Source organism: Protopterus annectens, chromosome 10.part0, assembly GCF_019279795.1.
Source record: "Protopterus annectens isolate FY-2018-M chromosome 10.part0, PAN1.0, whole genome shotgun sequence".
NCBI classification, from domain to species: domain Eukaryota; kingdom Metazoa; phylum Chordata; order Ceratodontiformes; family Protopteridae; genus Protopterus; species Protopterus annectens.
Window position 1 is genome coordinate 1,630,145,419 of NC_056744.1, and position 23,175 is coordinate 1,630,168,593.

The 23,175-nt window shown below is 38.7% G+C and overlaps 1 protein-coding gene across 2 annotated transcripts in view; it reads left to right on the forward strand.

The window, feature by feature from the left end:
- CDIPT (CDP-diacylglycerol--inositol 3-phosphatidyltransferase) overlaps positions 1-23,175 on the forward strand; it is a 455,350-nt gene that overhangs the window by 188,849 nt on the left and 243,326 nt on the right. The window contains exon 1 of one of the 2 annotated variants that reach the window (XM_044086332.1): positions 7,056-7,213. The exons of the other annotated variant lie outside the window; for it this stretch is intronic. Within the exon in view, the coding sequence (XP_043942267.1) occupies positions 7,171-7,213 (43 nt within the window). The 5' untranslated portion in view covers positions 7,056-7,170. Of the gene's footprint in view, positions 1-7,055; positions 7,214-23,175 lie in introns of those variants that run through there. 2 annotated transcript variants of the gene reach the window in all.

Genomic DNA, 23,175 nt, shown 5'->3' on the forward strand with positions numbered 1-23,175 from the left:
ACAAATGTAAAATAAACAAAATAAATAAATAAGTAACTTATTATTTGGTCAGGGATGTTGAAAAGAGTAAAACAGTTCATGGAACATTTAGATTCAAATACTGATTTTTTGAGATTTACACATTCACTTAATTCTAATGAAATACAGCTTTTAGATGTCAAGGTTTATAAAAAGGATGGCACATATGGTTCTACTATACACAAGAAAATAATGTTTTTGAATACATACTTATATTTTAAAAGTCGGCACCCTTACTATCAAAAGTAGTAAAAATTAAAGGACAGTTTGTGAAACTATCACTGCTTATTTCTGACGAAAAGGATTTGTTAAGGAAACTGAAAAACTTTCCCAGATGTTTGGAGAACATGATTATCCATCAGATTTAGTAGTAAGACTTTTGTATGAGGTAGCAAAAGACAGAAAGTTAGGAAACAAATTTACTCCTATCTTACTGGGATAGTTTGCATGCTTTCTGATGTTATTTTGGTTATATATTTGCATGTATTATTTCTAATATGCTGACCATATTCTCTCCCAAGCAAGTTATCATTAACTTCAACAAAACCAAACCTACTTACTTATTGACAGATTGGTACTATATACAGTCAATTCACTGAAAATGTATCCTTTTACAAATAACCAGTGTTTTGGCTTAAAGAAGAACCACACCCACAGACTCAAAAACATGTTTATTTCATCATGGTTTCATGTTTTCTACATTTTAACACCACTCTGGGACTATTTACAGGTTTTTAAATATTTTTATACGTAATTTCTGAGTCTGACCACATGGGGTCTGGCATCTTGAAGTAGTTCTGATTGTTTACTCTGCCTCTAGGTATCCCACAATGCAGTGCTTGTCTGTAAAAAAATTACATCCCGCAGGCCTCTTTCTTCCTAAAGCTCCTGTCACTGCACTGATTATACATGCATACACTGCTGTCTTTCAGTCAGTTAGTTTTAAGTAGCATTTCATGCCATTCAATGACTACTTAAAACACAAACATTGCAAATGCCACAGAACAGACTTTCAAATTGCTTTTTACTGCTGCTTCTTTTTAGAATGGCTAAATTGCAGTCTTTTGTGAGCCTGAAATGTACTAATTTGACTCATCTTTCAACCCCTTCACACATAACTTCCCTAGCTGTCAAAGTGCTAAGGGTAATTTGAGCTGTTACCTGCTGTAATTGACAGCTCACAGCAGGAGACTTGACTCAGGTACTTTTTTCTTGTTCTAGCCTTTACTTTCTGTGTGGGTAGGGGAAGGACCAGGGAGCTGTGACATCACAGCATGGGTGGATTTTTAGTACAGTCGTAGGGAGTTTGCCAGAAAGCTACCTGTATTCATTGGCCTTGATTACATAAATGAATTGGAGACTGCAGCAAGCTTTTCCAGGGTGGGATAAAAGTTTTTGAAAGTGAAACTACCACAGTACAGTAAGGTACTGTTCTAGTGGAGAGAAACAGTCGATTTAAAATATTTTAAATGCTGTATTGTTGTTTATTCACAGCAACAACAGTAAATAGGGAGAAAAAGGACAGAGAGGTTGAGCATTTAATAATGAATTCCCAGTTTTGTCCTTTAATCCTAATCAGTCTTTAAAATTCTGAATGGAAAAAAAATACAGCTGGAGTCATACCTATCAACTTCTTTGCTCAGGAATTCTGGTAAAAGTCAAACATAATGGGTGGACAAAGGCCCCAAATCAAGTACATACTTTAAATATTACTCTAATTTACTTAAAAGTTAATAGAAAACAGGTTTTCCATCAACATATATTTTAAACAAAAAGAAATATGAAAGTCTAATGTCAGGCATTATTAACTGAGTGTAGTCCTCAGTAATTTACCAGAAAATCTAAATAAAAATGACAAGGGGAGAGGGTAAAAATATGAGGCAAAATCAGGGTTATTCTACAAAATCAGGAAGAGTTGAGAGATATGGTTGGAGCTCTCTTAATTTCTGAAAATTATAGTACTATTAACTACCTTCTGACATGGAAAATAAGTTTTTAGTTGGAAAAGAAGTTCTACTTCATATCCCTAAAGGCAGTCAGGTAGCTGAGCGAGGCTGAAGGATGTTATAATGCCATAAGTGGCTAAATGACATTTTCATTAACATAAGTTGCTGCAAAGGGGGAATCTTCCCTCCCCATAATGTACAATAATCTGGAAGCATACCTTTCAAATGTCCATGAATATCTCTGGCTTTGCTCCAGATTTTTGTCCTGACCCTTGTAAAAGTTTTAATTTTCTAGAAATTACCTGATAATTACAGTCAGTCAGTAATGCCAAACTTAAGTTTCATACTTCTTATATTCAGAAAATGCATATCGATGCAAAATCTGTTGCTCTATTAACTTTTTAAATTAATTAAAGTAATATGCAAAAATTGTCCCTGATTTGGGGACTTTGTCTCCCCATTATTTTTGGCTTTGTCCAGAATTCTTGAGCAAAGAAACTGAAATGTGTGTCTTGGAGATTTTAATTTTTCATTATTTTAATCACCAGTGCTGCATTCATATTGATGGCACTTATTCAGCAGTCCTGTTGGGGTTTGGTGATGAAAGTGTGAGGAGAAAAACTGCAATCTTTGGAATGGCATAACTATAAGTGCAAATAGCGGGTATATACACTAAGTCAAAGTGCCAGTATTATGAAGTGTTCCCCTTTCTCTGGAATACACTGATCTCCGAATTAGTAGAGGTATGGGGTTGCTTGAAAGTTGTAACTATGAGACTAACATTTTGCTGTTATTCTGTTTGAAGCACAGTTTATTTTCAAAGTGTCAGGACTAACAGTAGCAGGTCTTGTACTGCTGCTACGGAGCCATCCTAGACCTAATCTTGAATGTTCTTTGTCCACAATACCCAGAGGAAAGGTGAAATCTGCTAATTTATGCTGAGTTCCTCTATATCTGGGCATCAGTGTCACTATTTGTTAAAAGATAGCCAGTCCTTGTTCCTTAGTAATAAGTCTGTCTAATCCATACATATGTCTTTAAAATGCCTCACCTAAAGCACTGCCTTTGTCCAGTTCCTTTGTTATTCCTCAGATACCTAAACAGAACATTTTGCTAATCTTCATTTTGATGTATATCTATAGCTATTCTTAAACAGTCTCTATATTGTTGGGTTGACATAATGGTTAAGTTCTTTAACTTACAGATACAATGCACAGGGTTTGATTCTGACATCTGTTTGTTGGCTAGGTGTGTAGTCTGCAGACTAATAGCTTAGTATTTACTTAGGAACAGTGAAGTGGCATTGTAATGGTCTGCTCCATCCCTTTTCTGCCTAGTACATGATAGGCATTGCACTTGACTGTCATCCCTCATCTCCCATGATGGGAGATGGGGCAAGTCAACTGGGTAGCTCCCCACACCTATTTCAGGCTAATCCTAACCAGGCTAAATGGGTCACCTAGCCACAGCCACTGGCTGGCAACAACCATTTCATGCATTAACCTGTCCCCAAGGGCCAATCCTGTTTTCCTTCTTCTCGATTCAGCTCTCCTAATAAGAGCACCAGATTGTGTTAGGACTTTAACACTAAAAGAAAACTTTATGCTAGTTGCATTTCCTGCTAACTATAAAATCAGTCAGTAATAGTGGTGATGTAGTTTAAAAATAAAAGTAATAATTATTCATTTACCCTAGCTTTAAATATAATTTACACTGTTGAAAAATGTACCTTACATAAAACTCTTTGTAGACAGGAGTTGCAAATATTATTAGGAAAAATACAGTTTGCTTATACTGTTGATCTGATACAGTCATATCAGCAAACAAAACTGTCTCTACGTGACATAGTCACATTGACTGATATTGATGTGACACCCCCAACCCCATGTAAAAATGGGAAAATGGAGACTGATGACCATACCTCTTAACCTCTTTTAGCAAGAAATCTGGACAAAGACATAAATAATGGGGGGACAAAAGCAACAAAATAGGGACAAGTTTTAAATATTGCTCTTACAAACTTAGAAAGTAGACAAAATAACAGGTTTTGCATTAGCTTGAATTTTCTGAAGGGTGTGAAGTTTGAAACTCAAATATCTGTCCTTAGATTCTGACGTCAGTCTTCAATTATTTGCCATTAATTTGCTAGAAAACCACAACTTTATAAAAAATGGACCAAAAATATGAGGCAAAAATCTGAGCATTCTGCAAAAACTGGACAGTTGAGAGGTATGCTGATAACAACAATGACCTCTGAATGCACCATGTTCACAAAGTGTAAATGGCCATGGCTAGACAGTCAACAACTGGCAAACCATCACAACAATCACATTTTGTAGATTGTTCACTGCCTGTGCTGTATTGTAAATGTGCAGGAAATCTGAGTTTAAACATTACAACATTGCAGTTACAAAACACACACACACACACACACAATCATTGGTCTCTTCATCTATCCAGATATATAAATACACAAATACACACATAAACGCATCATTAGTGTAATTACGTTTGGATACTGCACTGCTTTGCTTGACAATATGTTTTACAATTTATTTTGATGCCAAATACTTTTTATTCTGTATGCCTCCCTCCCTTCAAGCCATGACTGAAAATGGACCCATGGATGCAGTCCAGATGGTTTAATAAAAGACATAAAAATCTACATATTGCCCATGCCCAATGTATCCAATTGTTAATCCTTATCTACGTTTCTTTGCACAGAATGAGTGCTTGATTTTTTTTCATTCAAATTTACCAGATAAAGTTTATTAAAAACGAAATATACATCATCAAGCAATGTCACTTGGCGATATTTTCTAATGACCTTGAATAAACTGCCCAGCAAAGTAATACCAGGGCCAAATTTTAACTCAAGGGAATGCATCATATTACATACTACATTAATGTTTTCCTGTTCATTTCTTGGAAGTGGGGTGGGAGAGGTGGATGGGGGGAAAGCCAGCCTTTGTCATATACGTGGGCTAAAGTCTCCATCTGCTGGTGAGTAACGTAGCTGCTATTAAAGAAGGGTGTCTTGTTCCCTAATCATACCTGGCATAGAGGGAGTTCACTTGGGATACTTCCATCATACACGTGGATGAACTCCTCCGAATCTGCATTTCTCAGAGCTCTGGCCAGCAATACTGCATACACCCAGTTTTTACCAAGCTGATTTTCCATTGTCTGGACTTTTCGCGCAATTTAGTTACACAAATGGTACTAAGTCTAGCATTTGTTTATTTTTCTTACACCTGATACAGTTTACTTTTGAAAGCTTGCATACGATAATCACTTCCTAGAGTTACTGTGCAGTTACCATGGACGCCATGGGTTGCCTGGTCCAAATACATCACCTTGTCAACAATGAGGACTAAATATTCTGGTTTACACTGCACAGGTTACATTGTAAAATTTGACTGTACACATTTCAACATTTTCTCACATACAGTAACATCACCTATAAAATGAGAGCATATATCACAAGTGTACATTTTAAAGTCACCCCCATATTAGGAATGGTTTACTCCCTTTTCCAGCCTTGCGGAACGCAGATTGAGGCGTGTTTTGTTGATTGACACGTGAATCTAAGCGCAACTATAAATAGTACAATGCATGTGCGATTTGAGTACTATTTAAAAACATACACAAATAAATGGGGGCCTCCCGAAGTACAAGTATTAGTTCATATTTAACAGGACATAGTTTTATATTTTCGCTATCGGTGCATTGTTGAGAGTTTGTGCTTGGATTATTTCACGTTAACATACATGCATTTTCTTAACTACGTGCTGCTTAATCTGTAAACTTGTCTGTTAAAAACGAGTAGCTGTAGAATGGTTTCTCAACACCGCGGAATACGACCACGAAATACTTAAAACCCATAGGTTTAATGGGTTTTGAGCTTAGAAGTGTTGTAATGTCCTTATCAATGATAGCATTCTGAACTAATGAGTGGAAGCCAATAATACCACAGTGTTCCTGTTACCAAAGTCCGTTAAAATATTTTTAGCAGTCCTTTTTTCCCGTAGGTTAGAGAGTCAAACATCTGTTTAAACCCCACTCCTCTTGACCCTTTCTCCAGCTGTTAGGGTAAGTGCTGTCACCTTCCTTGCACACAACGAGTCAAATTCTGATATCGGGCGTTATTAAGTGACTGTAATCCTCAGCAAAATACCAGAAAAGTAATTTTAGAAAAAACAGTGAAAAAAATACGACAAAAATGAGGCTGTTCGGCATATTTATAACCAAAAATATTTCACCTTTTTCTTGCTCTACTATTCCAGTTACTCTACCGTCCCAAATCTCTGTGCTTCTCCCACTAAATGTCATCTTCCTTTCCTTAATCCAACTGACTTCCTATACATCCCACATTACTAACACCTTAGCTTTATTCTTCACCAGGTTTATTCCTACAGCTTTCCTACTTACCCCAAATGACCTTTGCCACCTACTACCTTCTCTCTTCTCAAAACTCTTCATATTCCACATTATCAACACATGTATCTCATCCTACCTGCATTACTACAATTTATACGTAACCCAACGACTATGAAGTGTTTAATGTTTAAACTCTGTCTTTGTAAAGTATTATTTTTTCAACAAGGTTATTTATAGATTTAAAATGTATGTATATTATATATAGTCATGTAATCCAATTATATTTCTACTGTCTACTGTAATATTTTACTCTGTACTTGGAGATGTTCTCCCCGGGCCTGCGTTGAAAAAGGATGTATCCAGTTGGACTTTCCCGGTTAACAAATGTAAAATAAATAAGTGAATAAGTGCCCACTAGATTTTATTAACAGACTTAGAAAACTGGTAGACTTCTAATTTTCGCCACTGTTCTGAACAGACTGCTAGTTTCGATTAAGAATTGCATGGGAAGGATGTAAATGCTTTTGTTTGCTGTAAATAAACAACACCCCATGCTGAGAGACGCATTTCCACGGTAATGCTGTCATAATAATTTCGAGATCAACATTCATCCAGTTTCGCAAACATTAATATTTGAAAAACCTTTAATAACTTCTGGAATGGTACATTCTAAAAAGGGTGTGTGGCTAGAACGGGTCTGACGTCATTCACTGACGTGTTTCCTTTACAGGATACGTTGTAGTGAGGAGGCTAAGCTTTTTGCAAGCTCTTCAACTGGATAAGATTCATCTTTTTAATTCCATTTGTATAGACGCTGGTGGCTAAAATGGAAGAAGAGAATATTTTCTTATTTATCCCCAATCTAATTGGTACGTAGCCATGACTTGTTTTGTAATTCCCTGTATGACTTTTTTGCCGGTATTTGATGTATAGCACTTCCTGGGATCACGCTATTATCTGCCTCACCTCCCTTCTTCCATTTCTTTTTTCCTTTGAGGATCTCATTTTTGCTGCTTGTCTTTTTTTTTGGGTTTAAAATGGTGGCTGCTTATTTACTATTAGGCGGCTGTGGGGAAGTACTCATTAGCAGCACATATAGGTTGTATACATATGCGACTGCTCTCCATATTCTTGGATTATTGAGCATTGATCTCTCTATGTCCTGATCAAGCTGTTGCTCTAAGGGGCTAATAGCTGTCCTTTGGAGGTTAAAAACTGTCGAGTAAATGTGGTTGCAGGAGTGACATGGTGACAGTTACTACATTTTAAAGTTAAATCCCTTTGTGGAAAAAGATAACACTTCTATTCCAATAGCATTAACTGAAATCACAAAATTACTTGTCTTCATGGGAAGAGTATTATACTCGTGTCTAGCTTATATCACATACAGTACTATGTACCTCTACTGCTGCTAGTCTATGAAAGGAACATCATAATTCTTTATATGAGAACTTGCATGCTTCGGGAGATTTTCAGCATCTTCCTTTCAAAGATATGCTCATGTTTATTCAGTCTGACTATTGTACTGTGATTAATGCATTAAGTATTCATGAATTTCACTTCTGTGTTGTGCCCCTGAACCCTGCTCCTATCCTTTTATACATGACTGATACAACTTCTGCTGCAGCACACTAGTGTGAGTAAATACTGTTCATAAAAATACTATTTTTAGTCCTTTTTAATTTAATTGCATTTTTTCAAACTGCGTGTGGTCTAATATTGCTACATACTCGTGTGCTAGCTTGCACTGCATGCAAGTTGTTTTTACTACTTTTCTGCTTGCACTGCTTGTGAATTGTTTTTACTACTTTTCTGTAAAAAAAAAAAAAAAAAACTGTAAGCCTGTTTCCTATCTTTCCTGTAACTAGTGTTCCAGATACAGATTTGCTGTATCCAGGACTGTTTGTAAGCTTCTGAGCCCTCCAAGCCTTTCTGTGTTGGAGGGAAGGCTTCTAGCTTATCAGTGGGAGTGGTAAGCATTAGGTAACCTGTCTACCACATAAGGAGTGGTTCTGGCCCAGAATTTGTAGTTATTGGCCATTTGGGCAATCTTCCATCTCTCTCAACTTTCTGATTTGAAAGCCTGCATTTGCACTTGTTTCTGTAACTCGTCTAGTGCAGATACAGATTCTTAGTTTTAGCACTTAAATTTGCTTATTCATACTCAGCACTTGTTCAGAACTTGTAAGCACCAAATAAGCTACTAATTACTATAGCACTCAATCTTCCTCATTACCTAGAGGAAAACAGTTTTTGTACTTACTTTTTTCACTGCCGTTGAGAAAAACAGCTCTTGTACTTTTCCTCACTTATCTAGAGGAATTTTCCTCACTTATCTAGAGGAAAATAGATTTTTTCAGGCATGTCCAAGGGTCAGCTCCCAGTGTTCTCCCCTGTCTATCTGATGAATCTGGGCATCTTGAGGCAATGTAGAAATTGCCTCATGTACACAGACAACCCTCTCCTCCTACCACCCAACGCTGCAACCTGTGAGAGATGCACTTATCTAGCCAAACTGGAGGTAAAGCTCTCTCCAACCAAGACTGAACCTGACAGTCATGAGGAGAAGGTAAACATTTGCACCACACCACACTCATCACATAGTCTCACTACGTCTACACCACTAAAATCCACACATAGAAACTCAAAAACATTTGCGGAGGCTCTCAGTAATAATCTGCCTAAGCAACAGAGACCTCCAAAGCAGTAACACAAGCAACCTTCATTCCCCAACACAACCCAAATGACACATAGCTCACAGACTCAGTGTGCCACTCAAACACAGCCAATAAAGCAAAACAACATACCCAACACACTAGTTATAGATGACTCTATAGTCAGGCACACTGATGTCCCACTCACCAGGCTAAACAAGGAGAAGGTTACTGTCAGCTGCCTGTCTGGTGCCAGGATCCACCACATAACCCATGCACTTAGGTCACTCCACAACAAGTACAAATATGACTCTGTCATTATCCATGTTGGTGTGAATGACCTGAGATGTACCTCCCTGGACTACATGAAAAGAGACATGGAAGAGCTCTGCGATCTTGTAGCCCGGTCAGGTATGACCATAGCCCTGAGTAGCATTCTGCCATCGCCCAGAATGATACCGCAGTACAAGGACAAAATGATTGACTTCAACAATTGGCTAAGCTTCTGGTGTCATTCTAAGGGGATCCAGTATTTGTTTGCTTGGGATGACATGGTCGACAGACCACGATGCTTTGCCACAGATGGCCTGCACCTGTTGCCCCTGGGATTCTGGATACTGGCTAAGGCTCTTGCTGCCCCTATAGTGCAGGGTTCAAGTAACAAATTCACCACCATAACAGGAACAGGCAAGCATAAACTGAGGGTAATGCTACTCAATGCTAGAAGTCTAAATTTCAAAATGCACTCACTTGAGGCACTCCTTAAAATGGAGAACATCGATATCTGTGCAGTGACTGAGACCTGGTTCAAGGCTCCAGAGAGCAAACCTGCACTACCAGGCTATAACTCATACCACAGTTTTCGGCCATATAACCTGGACCGAAACACCAAAGGTGAGGGTGTGTCCATATTCATTAAGGATATCCACACCTCCAGGCTAGTTGCTCAGCATTATGCATCCGAGGTTATCCAAGTGCAACTAACTCTTGGCAAAACTGCAATCCAAATTGTAGCTTGCTACAGATCCCCCACCATGCCCCAGGATTCCCACTCCTCTTTTCTTGATGTACTGGAAAATATTAGAGTTCAACCAAACACACTAATAATGGGCGACTTCAACTACCCCACCATTAACTGGGAAAACTACTCATGTACCAACTCCTTAGTGCAACCCTTTCTGGAATTCATAAACTGCAATGCCCTAGATCAACTTATCCACACCCCCACCAGGGCAACAGTATCCTAGACCTAGTCATTACCAACATGAGTGACCAGTGTTCCACACCTGAAGTCAACTCCTCGTTGGCCTGATCCGACCATAAGCTAATCACCCTTGATATCCACATCCCACCCCCACCCCCCATTAAGGAAACCACAGTAAAAAAAATTTTCCAAAGCCAATTTCATGCTTCTTAAGACAGAAGTAGTGAACTTCATGACACCCATGCAGATGGACAATACAGTTACAACTGCTGAATCCCACACAAATGCACTCTATAAGCCCTTACTTGAGTGCATGGATCGTGCTATCCCAAACAGAACCAAGATGCTATCCTCCAAAAAAAAGGAAGCCAATCTGGTGGTCCCCTGCCATAAACAAACTGTACAACAGAAGGAAGAAACTGTTGCAAAAGAGAGTAAAATCACATGAGTGGAGGAGCTCCCTGGTCAGCCTCAGTAAGAAGCTAAGATCTCTTTATAAGATCCTCCATAGCTAGCTATGAAAATAAAATCGCCACTAATTCCAAGGACAACCACAAAGCATTCTATAGCTATGTCAAGAATCTCAATGGCAACACCCAGATCTGCTCTGAGTTACAGCACTAAGGCACAAAAATTACAGAACCAACTGATATTGCCAACATCGTGGCAGATAGGTTCAGTACTAACTTTACCCCTCCCTCAACCCCTAAAGGGCCCATATCTATACAGGAAGAATGCAGAGTCCCTGTAATCACAACTACACAGGTGAAAGCTGCACTCTGTAAAGCCAAAAACACAGCATCCATTGGACCGGACAACATCCCAGGCTGCATTTTACGCGAACTTGCTCCCCACTTAAGCACCATGTTCAATAATAGCCTCACATCAGGCTTTGTGCCCACTGAATGGCGCACAGCAACAGTTATCCCACTCCACAAAGGGGGAGCCACCACTGATCCCGGGAAATATAGACCTATTAGCCTGGTCTGCAAAGCCATGGAACGTATCATCATGGAACTCATAAACAAAGACATTGGTAACCTCCAAACTCTGGATCCCACCCAGTTTGGGTTTGTGAAAGGCATATCATGCCTCCTGAAACTGATCGACTTCTTTGAGGCAGTCACCAAAGGCGTAGATGAGGGTAAGGTGGTTCACACAGCCTATCTTGACCTCGCCAAGGCTTTCAACACCATCCCCTATTCTGGAATTATAGCTAAACTCCATAAACTAGGCATAAATCCCTACATCGCAAGATGGGTTGCCAACTGGCTCACTGACAGAATCCACACTGTAAAAGTTGCAGACTCCAAATCTGACCTCAAACCAGTGACAAGTGGAGTACCACAGGGTTCCGTCCTGGGACCACTCCTGTTTGGTATCTACTTCTCTGAAATACAGGCTAACACAGAAGGCCTCTGGCTAATGAAGTTCGCAGATGACTGCAAACTAGGAGCCATAGTCAAGTCCCCAAGTGATGTGAACATCCTACAGAAGGGCCTCTCTGAGACAGATGCCTGGTGTCAGAGCCATGGCCTCAAGCTCAATGCCAAAAAGTGCAGTGTCATCCCCTTTGGTAAAAACTCTGTACCCATGAACTACCACATAGGCAGCAATCTACTCAACACCGAATGCTTGATAAGAGACCTTGGGACCCAGGTGGACAGTAGTCTCTCCTTTGATAGTCACATCGCCACAGTAGTCAGGAAGTCCTTCTACATGGCACACCTCATCTTAAAAGGGTTCTCATCCAGGAAAAAAGAGGTCATCGTTCCCCTCTACTCGATGCTCATTAGACCCACTATAGAGTACAACGCCCCTTTTGGAATGTACGTCACAAGACATCTGCAGCAGCTGGAAAGGCCACAGAAGTACCTCACAAAGAGGATTACTGGACTCAAACAAATGCCCTACACTGACCGCCTCAAAAAACTCCAGCTTTACTCCGTAGCATATCGCCTACTCAGAGGTGATCACTGCCTAACATATAAAGCTATGTCAAACCCAGAGCTGTTGGACATGCTACACCTAAAGAAATCTCAATCCCTCCGAGCTACACGCTCTAGGGACTTAAACCTTGTCACCACAATAAACAGGACATGCTGGAGGGATAGATTCCTATCCCAGAGACTTCCCATACTCTGGAACAGGCTGCCCATCTATGTCAAGCAAAGTTCTTCATTGGCACTCTTCAAGAAAAATCTTGATGAGTGGATGGGAAATAGGAAATACACCCTGGGGATCACTTCTGTGTCTCTGCTCGACAGTGGCACAGGAAAATAACTGTCTTGGGTGGCGTAAGCCAGGGAACCTTGTTGGCTAGGCTTACGTAGGCCCTTGGGCCGATAGACTAGTACCGACCTATGAACCTATATCTGACAGCCTCCCAGCATTATGCAGAATCCTGAAAACATGTTTTAGCTTTATTTATTTGTAACTGTTTACTGGTATAAATGATATAATGTTTGATGATTCTTTATGTCTGGCATCTGGTTGTAATACAGTACATTTGACTGTGGAAATAACTGGGAAGATCAAAAGCTGCAGCTGCAGAACACTTCTGTTTGGTCAACACGGAGGGACTCTTGCTGACCAAGTTCGCAGACGACTGCAAGCTGGGAGTCATTATTAACTCCCCAAGTGATGCAGACATCCTACAGAAAGGCCTCACTGAGACCAATGACTGGTGTTGAAACCATGACCTTAAGCTTAATGCCAAAAAAATGCATCGTCATCCCCTTTGGGAAAAACTCAGTTCCCACTATTACCACATCGATGGGAGCCCACTGAACACTGAAGGCGTTGTAAGAGATCTGGGGACATAGGTTGACAGTAACCTCTCCTTCGACCATCACATTGCCACTGTGATCAGAAAGTCCTTCTATGTGGCACATCTCATTACCAAGAGTTTTGCATCCAGGAAGAAAGAGGTCATCATCTCTCTTCTGTTCCCTCATTAGACCAATCATCGAATATAATGCCCCATTTAGCATGTATCTCACTAGACACATACAACAGCTGGAGATGTCATAAAAGTACCTCACGAAGGGGATCATAGGCCTTAAACACATGTCCTTCATGGACAGACTGAAAAAACTCCAGCTATTCTCTCTCTCATATCTTCTACTAAGAGGCAATCTGTGCTTGACTTACAAAGCCATGTCTGACCCAGCTCTGTTAGAAATGCTTCATCTAAAGAAATCCCAGTCCCTCTGCACCACATATTCCAGAGACCTCAACCTCATTACTACAATCAACAGAACATGCTGGAGGGACAGGTTCATAACCCAGAGACTGCCCATGCTCTGGAATAGACTTCCCATACATGTCAAGCAGAGCACCTCACTGTCCCTCTTCAAGAGAAATCTTGAGGAGTGGCCCTCTTCAAGAGAAATCTTAATGAGTGGATGGGAAATAGAAAGTTCACCCTGAGGATCACTCCAGTGATACTTGATAGAGGCACTGGGAACTAATGTCGGGCGGCACAATGCCAGGGCACTTCTATGGGCTAGGCTTATAAAGGCTCCAGAGCCATTAGCCTAGTACACACCTTTGAACCTATGGTAAGGATGTTACCAAAGTTTGATTGGATTTATTTAATAGGAATTATTTTAATATAAATGGACAACAGTGGAAAGAGAGAGGAGTAAGTAGCATGCACACTGAGAGGGAAGAGAGAACACAAGAGTTTTATAAAGGGATAACAAAATACCGGAGGAGGCAGCAGAGGAGGAAGTGGTGAGTGAATAGTGATGCTGGCAGAAGGTCTGGGTTCATAACTAGTTACTAGTCATGTGGCTCAGGAAGTCAGTGAGAAGCCCAGTCCAGTTTCACAGTTGCCTCAGAGCACTGTCTGGCTAATTGACTTGTTCAGAATCTCACAGTAGGCAAATGGAGGCTGATGAAAACAAACTCTTGACTATATGTAGTAGTTCATTAACAGTTCACAGCCTTAATCCTCTGTACTAACTGGCAGAATAAAAAAATTAAAAAGGCATGCTGTTATACTTGTGCAGGAAGAGCGGTAATGCATCTGTAATGTAACAATGGGCAGTGGTTGACAGGTACTCTTGATGGCATTTTCAACCTCAGAATATGAGGAAGCCGCTCAGTTCTTTTGCAGTCAAGATTAACATCTGAAAATAATGTCTTCACAGTACATCTGAAAGGTATGATGCTGTTGGACAAATTTCCCATGATGTTAACTGATGTGACTTTACATATATTGACTACCTCAAAGTTATGGAATTGATTTTGAGCATGCAGTCTAGGACCTCCATGCTAGACTCAGCAACCCAACTCTCTCCGGGTTGATTAAAGCCTGACTGGCAGTGCTGGTCCCAGTTATTCTCTGGATCATCAGATCTCAGCGGATAGGCATTTTTCTGTCAGATGTCAGTGATTCATTGATTTCTCCTGCTTTCAGCAAACTATTCTTGTATTTGATTTATCTAGAAAGCTACTGATCTTTGTCTGACCTGCCTTCTATTGGCAATATTATTGAAAAGGTGGATACAGTTTAACTGGAGTCCTACTTAAACACACGTGACTTCCTCAAGCCATTTTATTCTGGCTTCAGGAAAAGGCACACTACTAAAATGGCTCTCGTAAGAGCTGTTAATGACCACGGTGATCGTGAGTGGCGTTCTGCACCATTGAACAGTAAAGATACTAACTGTTCACTGAACCAACAGTTAATTCAACTAGAATCTCTCACCCTTGATTACCATAAGCTACAACTAGAAAATAGCTACCTCCGTGAGTGTAAACAGAGGGAGCAGATTCCGAAGGGTCTAAGGCTATGGTGTTATCCAACAGGCTTAGTGAAGGACTCCGAGCTACATTTGGAACTGATACAGCTTTTTAATAGACATGGTTGTGAACTCTTGGACTGTCTCATTAAAGACAACGACAGGAAAATGGTAAATCTGTCTGACAAAATCAAATGTGTTAATAACAGTGTATAGTCAGATTTACTGTTTGAATTTAAACAAACACAGTACAATAACATTTTTAAAAGTGTTGATCAGTTTATTATTGAACTTAAGTATAAGAAAGAGGGGAAACTTAAAAGGGATGAAAGAGACTATGCCCAACAAAGAGCATACCCACCCCCTCCCATAAGTCAAAATAAATATAATAAATATAGCCATGTTAATAGTCCAGACAAGGATACAGGTGGTGATAATTACCAACTAGATGTTGATTGTGAATTTAACCTTGACCCTGACCCTTTAGAATTCCCCCTCTGAGGAGGTCCAAATGGCTAAAGAATCCGAGAGGGGGAATGAGGCAATACAATTACAATTACAGGGGGAGAGGGAAAATGTATTAGAGGACGAAATCAATGTTTTTCTCAACAATAGTATGGATATGTCTCCTGTTCAAATTCTTTGCAATAAAAGTGAGGATTTTAAGATTTATAATTATAGTGACACCATTTTCAATAATGATATTGCTGATGTATTTGACAAAGGTCTGTCCTTTGTTCCAAGCAAGAATGCAGTCTTGGATGATGTTTTAATTGATTTGAAGCTGTACACAAGAAAATTGAATTTTCAGTTTTGTTTTAAAGATGGAGTTCCCAATATTTATAATACAGATGTATACAAAAAAACCCCAGCTTATTCAACCCCCCCCCCTTTGCCCTGTGGTGCAGACATTTAAGAAAATGTGTGAACATGATATTAGAAGGATGCTTAAAGATAAGAATGGCTTAGTACAAGTAGAGAACAACTTGAGTATACATGAGGTGGAATTAGTACAGAATTTATGCAAGAATAGTGAAATAGGAATTATGAAACCTGATAAGGGGGGGGGGGGTTGGCTATTATGAATAATAATTCATATATTAACAAGATGTTTGGTATCCTACATTCTGAGACATATTGTCAGGTTAGTTTGAATGAGAAAAATATTTTATATAGAAAAGTTGATATATTATTAGAACTTCTCTTAAACAGACAAATTAGCCCAGACAAACAGTCCTTTGTGGAAGTTAAATGTCCAAAAATTCCAACAATTTTTGGCATACCAAAACTACACAAGGATTTAGCCAACCCCCCCCCCCCCCTTAGACATATAGTTGATGCAAAAGCATCTAAAACATATTTTAGTGCTAAATGTGTAGATTTACAATTAAAAACATTCTTTCTAATTGCAACTGGATAGTAAAGGATTCATGGGATCTACTAAGGAAAATTAATAGGAATATGTACAATGAAGGTTTGATTTTTGTGACAATAGACATAAAATATTTGTTTTCTGTAATTCCACATAGTACTGGTATTGAATGGTTTTATTTATTTCTTTGTCAACATACTGATTTGGTACATGACCGTATTCTTACTATTAGGAGTCTTATGGAATTAATTTTAGATACCAACATTATTATTTTTGAAGAACAGTTATTTAAACAATGTAAAGGTGTAGCCATTTGTGCCCCTACATTTGCTAACATTGTTTTAGCATATTGGGAAACGGAATTTATTTTTACTAACCCATTTGAAAAATATTGGAATTGCTATGGGTGTTACTTGGACGACATAGTAATCCCATGGAACAACAGCGAGGATGTACTTAAAGAATTCCTATTATTTATTAAGGAAAGTACAGATTTCCTTGAATTCTCACATACCATCTGTCACTATAGAATGGACTACTTGGACATTACCATTAGTAAAAATAAATTGGACAACTGTTTTGAGACTACCATTTTTAGGAAACCCACATATTCCAATACACTTTTTTGCATTTTAGTAGTTCCCATCCTTTACATCAGAAAAAGTCATTGGTAAAAGAGCAGGGGGTTAGACTAGCAAGGATGGTGTCAAATCACTGTGAGTTTTTAGATCAAATTCACATTCTTACAGGTATGTTAATAAGGAGGGGTTACCCCTTAGATGTTGTGGACAATATACTACAGGAAGTAATTATTAAGAGAGAAAATGGACATTTTTTCCTATTATTAGGTAAAGGCTTGGATACAGCTCATGAAGGGGATACCAGAAGTGAGCCCAAAGCCTTTATTAGAGCTGGTATTTTTAAATACAATAAGCAGTACACAGGTATTAGACAAATAATACAACATAATTGGAATTTATTTACCACCAGTAAAGATTACTTAGATGTAGTGGGAATGGTGCCTAATATTGTTTACAAAAAGGATACAACTTTTAAGAACATGATAGAAAGATCCCAGGTAGCTTGTTTTGGCAATAGGGGAATGTATAAATGTGGGTTTTGTTTACAATGTCAATATATAATTGAAGGTAGTGAAATTTATGTACTAAACTACGGGAAATTAGTACACAAAAATAAATTTTCCTGTAGTAGTAAGGCAGTAGTTTATTTAGCAATTTGCACCCAATGCCCCCGTTTTTACATAGGGAAAATGATTAATGCCCTTAAAAGTAGAATGTATCAACATTATTATGATATTAAAAAACAAGATATTAAGAACGTCTTAGCTGTTCACGTAAAAAATCATGAAGGGCATAGCTTTAAGTTTTCTGTTATTGAACAAGTTACATCAGGGGATAGGGGTGGCCCCCTTAATGATTATTTGGAGGCTAGGGAACTCAACAGAAAACCAACGCAACACAAAAAACAGGTTTAAATACCAATGCATCTATTAGTTCTATTCTTAGATTAAAAGCAGAAGGCTATATATAATTTATTTTTAGTAATATGATGGAGTTTATGTTGTGTTTTAGAAGTGTATATATGTAATTAGTGATACATTTTGTATCTTATTATAGAACATTAATTTGAGCTTTTTTTAGGTGATATGGTTGTGTGATATCATTAATTTATTTATTATGTTAATTGTAGAGGGTGTATGTATAGGGTCAACTTCAGTTTGTTTGTCATTCTGATGAAGTTTTTGTTAAAGACAAAAGCACTCAATTTATTTACTGTGTGGATCCTGGTCTGTTCTTTCCTGGTGTTTGTATAAGTTTTTCATTCATTTTACGTATTTAAGTTTTATACTAATACATGTTCTCTGCTGGAGTGCGGGGAGTGCCTTCTGTGTGGAGTCTGCATGTCCTCCCCACGGCTGGGTGGGCGTTCGAAAGGCATGTGTAAGTGGGCGTGCCTTAGGTGAAGGTTGAAAGTCGAGCTGGCACTTTGGTGTTCGTGAAAAGCTACTGCCAATCATTAGCGGACCGGAGTTCCGCTGTGGTGACCCCTAACTGGGAAAAGCCGAAAGACCAACAACGACTAATATATGTTCCTCAGTATTTCTTCCATTACACCGTTTCATACATTTGCCCTCTTTAATATTATCCTTATCTTCACCTATCTGTATCCAGGTTGCTCTGTGATTAGAAAAAAAAGTCATAACAAATTCCCCAAATAATTCTGTAATGTTTTCTCATAATAAATTTATTTGTTTTGTTTTATTTGACATTTATTAACCGGGTTAGTCTGACTGGGCTTTTCAGCAGAGGCCAGAAGATAAAAGCTACAAAACAAAAAAAACATAAACAATGAATGAATAAAAATACATAAACTATATTAAGATACACCAGTAGGGTGCCTACTATACAATAAAGAAATTCTAAGGTATGTCAGCACAGAGGCAGACTTTTAGACAAATCTTATTTAGTTCCATATGTACAGAGGGCAAAAATACATATAACAGTTAGTGAAATATTCAATTACAGTTTGATTGGCATGAGGGGTATAATTAAAGTAACATATGACTGTACAGTTCTTATTTGACATTAAGGTAGAATTGACTGCTAGAAGAAAAGATGAAAAAGAAATGGGGGTAAGGATGATTGCTGATATAATACTAGCTAGTTGGAGGAGGAAGGGAGGATGGTGGAGGGGTAGGTCAGGTTGGAGTGAAACAGGGGCAGGACCATGTTGTGATCATGTAATCTTTTAACTTTTTTTTTTGAAACAGGAAGTACTAGAGGTTGCTCTTAGGTCTAGGGGGAAGTTTATTCCAAATATTAGCGGCAGAATGGCTATAAAGAAGTTTCCCAGCTCGTTTGCTGGGTTTTATAGTCTTTTAGAAGATGTAGCTTTGCACTGTGGAGAGCATGTTTGGGAGTGTAGGGAGAGATTAGGGTAGAGAGAGCAGGGCAGTGAGAGGGATTTGTAAGAATAGAGTGAGTGAGTTGGAGTCGAGGAAGTATGAGGTGGTTATGATCTTCTGGACAAAGAAGATTTTGTAGTGCAGAGCAGTGGTGGGAGCGGTATGGGAGATTTGCAGTAAATTTCGCTGTTTTATTATAGGTAGATTCAAGTTTAGCCATGAGGTTGGTTTGTAAGTTAGTGAGAACAGGTACAGCGTAGAAGAGAGTAGGTAGTAGAAAAGCTTGGACCAGAGATTTTGTGTTCTTTGTGAGGTATTCTTTTTTTATTCCTATACAGTAGGCCTAGTTTTGTGTGTTTTTTTTGATGGCTTGTAGAATGTGGATGTCAAACTTAAGTTGTTCATCAATAACCACACCAAGGAGTTTGGTATGAGTTTCTGCTGAGATAGTAGTGTTGTTGAGAGAAGACTGAGAAGGAGGTTTTGTAGTCTTGTAGGTTTTTAGGGAGGAGCAGAAGTAGTTTTTTGGGGGTTAGGTAGGAGTTTTTTGCTGGTTAGAATTTTTCAATAGGCAGAAGCGAGTCTTTGGTAAGGGATAAAAAGTGGGGGGATTATCAGAACAGGATATGGTAGTGGAATCATCAGCATACTGGATAAGAGAGGAGTGGGGGCAGGAAGTGTTAAGGTTATTTGTAAAAATGTTAGAGGAGGGGTCTTAGTTTTGAACCTTGGGGTACACCAGTATAAACAAGAAGGAAGGGAGAAGTGGCTGATAGCCAGTGACAGATTGGAGTCCATTAGAGAGGTAGCTAGTGAACCAGAGTATACTCGATTGGGAGAGGTTAAGGTCTTTAAGTTTAGATATAAGCAGATTGTGGGATATAGTGTCAAAAGCTTTGGATAAATCGAGGAAGAGACTAGAGACTAGTTTTTCATCACAGGCTTAGGCAGTGGTCTGAGTGAAAGTTATAAGAGCAGTGGTGGTGCTATGATGGGGATGAAAACCATGTTGTGTTGGTGTTAGGAGATTATTCTGCATGAAGTATTCAAGGATTTGTTTGTGAATACATTTTCCATAATCTTGAGGAGGGGAGATAGGATTGCAATGGGGCGGTAGTTGGAGGGGGGGTCTGTAGAGTTTCCTCCTTTATGGAGAGGAATGGCATCGATTTTTTTCCATAGTTTGGGCACAGTGTTTTCGATGATAGATCTATTGATCAGTATGGAGATGGGGTAGGCAATGGCATCGGAGGCAACTTTGAGAAATTGCAGGGATAAGTTGTTAGCAGAAGGGGAGCATGGCTTAAGTTTAGACAGGAAAGATCTAGTAAATGCAATGGAGGTGGGTTTTAGCAAGAAAGTGGAGGTAGGTGAAGTTGGGAGAGTATAATTTGAAGGTGGGTTTGAAAACATAGTTGAGGTAAGATTTGTAATAGAATCAATTTAAGAAAGAGTTAATCTGTGTTTTTTAACACTCCCCTTCTATAGGTCTGTAATACTTCCACACTCTTAAATCTTTCACACTTCATAATTTTTTAACTCCTTTAAAACCACTTCCTATTTTCATTTCCCTGATTTTCAATTAAAATTGCCCATTCTAATATTCGTATTAACAGTCATATAAAATATTACGCCTTTAAATAATTTCTGCTATTCTTTTATGTCTGTATAAATGTAAATACCCACCAATCTGCAAACCTCCACCCTCTTGTAATATTGAGTATCTTCAGTCTCCTTGGTGCCACTGTACCGACATTTGATACCTTAATATTTTCTTTAATCAAAAGTACCAATCTGAGGTGTCTTTCTAATCCAAAATTCTACACTAGTCCCATGTCTCTGCATTTTTTTGACTGAAATATGTTGATTTTTTAAATAAATCTAGTGTCTTGTAAACAAAAATGTCTCCTTTTTGCTTTTTACATCAATCAAGAATAGTTAGCCTCCTAACGTTTTCTTTGAATGTTAACAGATTAATAATCTCACATTAGTCCTTTCCCATTTTCAGACTTTAGATGGTAGTTTTTTTTTCTTTTTCTGCATCCTTAGTCTTCCACCAATAGTTGTTGTTCTTTTGTCATCGCATCTTTACTTTGCTTTCCTCTGATAGATCCTCTCTCCACTTCTGATCTTTCCAAAAACGTTCATACTTCACCCTTCCTTTATTTAGTTAATCTGTTACTACCTCAAGTTCTTGCTCGCTCACCTTTTTCAAGCTAAACCTTTAATTTATATCTATATTCAGACTTTCTTTACCTGCATGCCCACTTGTGTCATCATTTTTCCTTTAGCAGAACTTCTTCCTTGTCACCATCTTTTTGCTGTTCTCCCCCCTATCTGTTTTTATTACATTCAAACTGTAAAAGGCCACCTTCATGGCATAGCCTAAAAAGTCCCACACATTCACTTGTCATATGTTTTTTTTTTTTTTTTTTTACCACAGTGGTTACAAGATGTTTTTATAGTCATTAATTGAATGTTCATTGTTTGTTTTTTCGGCTTTTCCCAGTGAGGGGTCGCCACAGCAGAACTCCGGTCCGCTAATGATTGGCAGTAGATTTTTTATGGTGCCAAGTTGCCAGCCCGATGCCCAACCTTCAGCGAAGGCACGCCCATTCACGCATGTCTTTCAGAGGCCACTCAACCGCGGGGAGGACATGCAGACTCCACACAGAAGGCACTCCAGCCGTGAATCGAACAGGAGAATCTCTTGCTGTGAGGCAACAATGCTACCGCTGTACCAATTTGAATGTTCATTACTTCCACAAAATCAGGTTTTCATCTGACCACCCGCTACAAATACAACACTTGGCAGATGTTGAATTTGCCAGTTCTCCAATTTTGAAGTTACTTCCACATCCCAATCACCATCCCACACATTCCTAACATTTTTATTTATTCACTGCCCCCACTTTTGCACATTTTCTTTAAACATGCTTGTATTACACAAATTTAATTTCATCTGAACTAAAGAGCATAAAAAATATTTTCAATCGGTTTCCTTACTCTCTAAGAACATAATCATTACAAGGAAAATATTTTTTTTGTCACACATTTCCAAAATATGTACCCTTAACACTTCAGACTTATATGTTATGTCACAACATTGTTCTGTGCCTAAATGAAAAAAATAACCCTACATCTTTTACATCAAAGCCCAAAGACACAATCAAATAGTCCCATATACATTATGTGGCCTCAGCACAGTCCCTTTTTGTATTCATTTTTACATTTTTTTTGTTCTTTACAAATGGGTATAATACCTGATTGTTTTCTTTTTTTCACTTTGTAGTGCTACTGCATATATTTTTTATAAACTTGTGCTGTCTGCATATATTTTTCATAAACTTGTACTGTCATCTTCTCGCGTTTGCTTCTGCATAACATATTCCACTTCTCTGTCCTCCTGCCTTTCTTAAAGAAGTGAACAGAAGCATCTCCCCAAGAAATCTCATTCTTCGTGTGGCTAAGGGAAATCATGCTTGATGCAGAGAGGTCTGCATCTAGAAGTACTGAGTGTATCCATTTGTATTACAAGTGCACATCCCTCTCCAGTGTCCAGTGGTGAGGATTCTGGCTTCTTGATTACTGGCTCATTGTAGGGATGTCACAGATGTGAAGCATGGTTTGTAAAAGATTTTGTGAGTTAAGGAATTTAAAAGGAAGGCAGCACATGCAGGAACGGAGAGATATTTAGTCAAGCAGAGGGGTTTTTGATAAAGTTATGAAACTGTACATTTTACTGCATCCATTCAGATCTAGGGTTATATATTTAGCAGTCTTGAGTTGGGCATCACAAGAAGAACATGAAATGGCTGGGTGGAAAGAGCTTTAAAGAGGAATCTTGGTGTGTAGAATTCTTGGGAGAATCGTATGTATAGAAAGGAGAAGTGAGGAGAAAAGAAGCAGAATTTTGGTATGAGT